The sequence below is a fragment of the Capsicum annuum genome, chromosome 8 (assembly GCF_002878395.1).
Source record: "Capsicum annuum cultivar UCD-10X-F1 chromosome 8, UCD10Xv1.1, whole genome shotgun sequence".
Classification (NCBI taxonomy): Eukaryota; Viridiplantae; Streptophyta; class Magnoliopsida; order Solanales; family Solanaceae; genus Capsicum; species Capsicum annuum.
Genome location: NC_061118.1, coordinates 166,761,158 through 166,766,248, shown reverse-complemented (window position 1 = coordinate 166,766,248; position 5,091 = coordinate 166,761,158). Strand labels below are relative to the sequence as shown.

General features: G+C 30.3%; 1 protein-coding gene across 1 annotated transcript in view; it reads left to right on the top strand.

The window, feature by feature from the left end:
* Positions 1–2,591: 2,591 nt before the first annotated feature.
* LOC107840281 (prostaglandin reductase-3) overlaps positions 2,592–5,091 on the top strand; it is a 19,358-nt gene continuing 16,858 nt past the window's right edge. Inside the window, exons 1-2 of the mRNA XM_047395079.1 lie at positions 2,592–2,891; positions 4,211–4,384. Coding sequence (XP_047251035.1) covers positions 2,837–2,891; positions 4,211–4,384 — 229 coding nt within the window. The 5' untranslated portion in view covers positions 2,592–2,836. The remainder of the gene's footprint in view (positions 2,892–4,210; positions 4,385–5,091) is intronic.

The window sequence follows — 5,091 nt, the reverse complement described above, 5'->3', positions numbered from 1 at the left end:
TTATGTTATTTAAAAGTGAGAATTTTAAATATTTTTGTAACCATTCTAATTTTCTGTACATCTCATATAATGCTATTATGATTTTAATAAATTATTAACGGTGATCAAATAAAAAGTTACATATCAAATATAAAGTAACGATTCATATTTCTGATATAATAGTATTCGAGATAAAAATAATACCATTAATAGAGAAAGGAGTTATCACTAATCTATCAAGAAACCGTTTATCTGTAAAAAAAAAAATAAAAAAATTAAAAGACAAAGTTCAATAAAACAACTAATTCAAGTGAAAATAATTACGAATTTTATTGAACAGATTTTAAAATATATAAGATATATTTCTATCTATCAATTATATTTACCAATTTTTTTTTTCTATTCAATCGACTTTAATTAGATGAATTTATTTAGCTCATGCTTTAATATTTTATTCAAATTTTAGAAGAAAAATCATAACAATTGGTTTGTTGTTAATTATTTTATCAATTATAAAAACATATAAATTGATGTTTTTTACTACTTTGTTGATCTCAACAATAATTAATAAATAAAATTGTTTGTAAGAGTTGGGGGAAAAGAGAGTAGTAGTTTGCTTAAATTTAATAAACTACTCTTGTATTGTTATTTTTTTTAGTAGTTTAATTATTAAAATTATTATTAAAACTATTTTTATGCATAGTTTTTTTTTTTTTTTTTTTTTTTTGAGAAGATTACATTATACTATTAAGATTGTATTTAACTTTTTGGTTCAATTTTTAAAAGTTACATGGCATGATCAACTTTTTCGGTGGCTCTCATATCAATGTCTTTGTCGAATTGTAATCTAGTGCTACTTATAATTAATACTATATTTTTTCTTTTTATTTAATGACCGAAGACATCAACATTAAAATTTAACAGCCATCTACCTACAAAACAAATCTTCTTTTTAATAAAATACGCGTAAGAGAACACCATAATTAATTAGGAAACCTACAAGTATAACTTTGTTTCTTAAATTCATTGTTTAGATTTAAATTGTTTTATATTTGTGTTTGATGTTGTACAATTATGTATGAGATGTATAATAATGTAAAAATATATATAAGCATTTTTTATATACTTATTTTATATGTTTATACATACAAATATTTGTGTATAGTAGATGCATAATATTAGAGAAAAAATATTACTTACATCCTCAATTATAAACGAAATTGATGAGACACACTCTAACTTAAAGGGGGTCTCATTACCCCTGAACTAATTAAAGTCATATTTTTGACAACCTTAAGACCTACGTGACACATACGTAAATCAACATACTGAAGACCCACGTAGACACCCATACATAATCAAAGACTCTTTCATTAATTCTTACTCTAGTGCATATTACTATCTGTATAATGCGGACCAACTCCTAATATCCACTGCATTTAAGGCGCGTGAATGTAATTACTATTTAAAAAAAATAAAAAATTAAATTGCATATTTTTCAACATATCCCTTATTAAAATGACAAGTGATATGACCAAAGGGGTAAAATAACCAAAACTGTGACTAACGTTATCTCGATCACAAAAGCCAGCCAAGTAAAAGCCTCTGTTTTTTCCTGAAAAAATACATAAAGATTCCCTATTTTGTTCGAATTTTTTAAAAAATAAATCTAAATTTTACTTTCGATATATTAGCTCACGAATCTTAATTAAGTAATTGCAAATACATTATTTTTCGTTGAATCTCAGTCACAAGAAAGAGAATGAATGCACGCACCAATCAGATATTGCCACGTGTTAAATAATTTAATTTCATATTTTATTTATATTTTTGAATAAAAATTTTCCTTTTATTTTATTTATCATCCGACCCCACCCCCTCTCCCCCACCCCCACCTCGTCCAACATCTCCCTCCTCCCATCCCCGTCCAGCAGCATCCCTCCATCCCCACCCCATTAATTGCTGATTTCTCCATATATTTTCTTTCTCTTTGAACAATGTTAATTTTGTGGTTTCCAATTTCATGTTTATATTAATTTTGTATTGTTTCCTAATTTTGTACCATCAAAATGGAGCTTTATAGTTCTTCCTAAGAGAATATATATTAGATTTTATAAAATTGTTCAAAATGTAAATTAAAAAAAAACTGAATTAAGAGCTTGAAATTAAAAAAAGTAAATATGGTGATGGTAAAAGGTGAGTAGAATAATGATGATGATGGAGAGAATTGAGGAGAAAGAGAGTTATAGTGATGATAATGTTATTGTTGTAATTGATATTCTTGTTGAGTTATGGTGATGAAGAAAAAGACAAGGGGAAAGAAGACAATAGTGGATAAAGGGTTGCGGGGCGTATATGAAATAATTTTTAAAAATAAATAAATATTATTTTTTTTTTTAAAAAAGATAAATTATATATCAAAATATTTTTATGTGACAGCTTTTAATTGATAGAAAAAAGTTAATTTTAAATTTTTTTACACATCTATTGTACGCATATATATACAGAGGATTAAAATAATGTATTTATAATAATTTAAATAAGATTCACGAGAAAATAGATCGAAAGTAAAATTTAAATATCTTTTTAAAAAATTGAACAAGATCAGCACCTTTATGTATTTTTTTTCTCTTTTTTTTTTTTTCAGAATATGCACGAAACAGATGCCATCATTCGAGCGCTTTCCTCGATAAAAGTGACACTCCACTCCAGACAATGGTCAAATCCGATCCACTGCGACCTATAAATACAATTTCATTTCACATAAATCTGAAATTATAAACAATCTAAATTTGCCGTCTCCTCTTCCCTGTTCACACTGACCAGTTGATCAAAGCCGTAGAAGTGTAGAGAAGCAATGGAGCTCAAGCCAGGCCTATCAGCTTTAGTCACCGGCGGTGCCTCCGGAATCGGTATTTTCATTACTCTCAATTTCAATTAATCGTAACTGTTTTCACTCATTTTTTGCTTGAAATTAAGTTTACATGATTTAGAGGCAAAGTAGCAGATGTACTACTAGATAGAAGTTTCAATTCATCATAATATTTCCATTCTTCTGTGTTTATTACTCGAAATTAAGTTTACACGATAAGAGTCAAAGCGAAGTGTTAATTATAGATGCATTAGATATATACAGAAGGAATCATTTCATTGGTTTATTTGTTGAAGGAATTGATATAGTTATGATGTGTTGGAGTTTCACGTTGTCTGGACTCTAACAATGTAAATCGTGTTTGTATCAATGAAAAAAATAGGAGGATAATTCCTTCAATCCACTTTGTATCACTGATCAGTCCTAAATTATGTTACATTAGTTATGTCGGATCGGGGGTCTATTAGAGACAACATCTCTATCTCCTAAGATAGAGGTATCTTAGAAGTAAGTGTATACAGTACCCCAGTTTCAGAGGCAAATTTAGGATTTCTAGAACATGGGTGCGCCGCAAAAAAAGAAGAAAAAATGTATTAAGTGGAAATTGTTCCTTGGTCCTGAAGGTAAATAACTCCACGTTCAACCAAGTGTACCATTTAGCCTTTTTGTAGTATGGGTGCCAAAATATCATATTACACTAGTTTCTAAAAGTATACATGAACTACCTAGTTTTTGGAGAGACCACGGGTTCACGTGCCCCATATTTTGCATAGATATTCACCATTGAACAGACCCCCACTAGTGGGATTACACTGGGTATGTTGTTGTTAATATTGTTTAGTTGTGTGGGTTATGTAACCCTGATTTGTTTGGAACTGAGGCTTAGTTGTTGGGTTCGGCTATATATCAATCTTTATATACTCACTCATATACATGGACACAAATACATTTCATGTATAAATGTATGAACGAACTTGTAAAAGGTGTGGTTAATTGTTCATCTGGTACTGAGTTGATTAATCAAGCAATTGATTTTAAGTAATCAAGATGGAGGGCTCTAGGTTAATTGGGATGCCAGTTATGGTTTATTGGGTCTCACTAGCTCTAGTTTAATACTTAAATAGGAATGTCAATTCTTGCCTTTAGCAAAAAATAGGAATGTCAATTCTGTTTTTCTTTTTTCTTCTAAAGCTAATTTTTTTTGTTATGCTTTGCTTAAAGAGCTCCGTTAAAGGTAACATTGGGGTTAGTCAGCTAAATGTTCCTTTCTATGATGCGACGAGAAAGTGCCTTTTTAAGTACGAGCCATGAAGCAAGACTCTTAAATGTTAATATGTTTTCTGTATGGTTCACGTGCAGGTAAGGCACTTAGCTTGGCTCTTGCTCAGAAGGGAGTTTTTGTTACAATTGTTGATTTCTCAGAAGAGAAAGGCAAAGAAGTCGCAGCCGTTGCTGAGAAAGAGTGTGCTAAATTCCATTTTGGACTGGAATTTCCAGTTGTTATGTTCATCAGATGTGATGTCACTAATACAGGTATGTAATAAGTCGTTTGAGTCAAAATGAATCTTATCGTTGGAACAAGAAATGACAAAATCAACTGCATTATTCAGAATATTCCTTAGTTTGAAGTTCCTTTTTTTTTTTTGAAATGTCATACATGCACGAGTACTGTTTCTAATTGGACAATGTGTGGCCACAGTTGCTGAAAACATCTGCTTGGCACGAGTACTGTTTCTAATTGGACAATGTGTGGCCATAGTTGCTGAAAACATCTGCTTAGCACGAGTACTGTTTCTAATTGGACAATGTGTTTGAATAGGCAAGTCTTGATGCCTTTCTTGTGCAATAAAGACTTACAAAACAATGAATACATTCTTATAAAACGCTGATGTATACTGAAAGAAATAGAATTTCAGGTTCAAATCATATCAGTTTTACAGCATAGTAGCCTTCCCGAATCTCCACTGACTTTGAAACTTCCCGTCTATAAACCATCTGATGGTCGGTGCTTAGAATTGCTTTTGTTGAAATTTTGAGCAGGCGTAAGATGCTGTCCTTCTTTTACCCATAAAAAATAGAGAGATGCTATCCTTAATCTTTGGAGGGTTGCGGATAATAATAGGATTTGGAATAAGTTAGTTAATTCTTAAAAAAAAAGGGATTTAGAGCAAGTCCTGATTCTTTTAGTTCCTCTACTTACTTTGATGCATTCAATGACCACTTATCATAATTATGTGCCT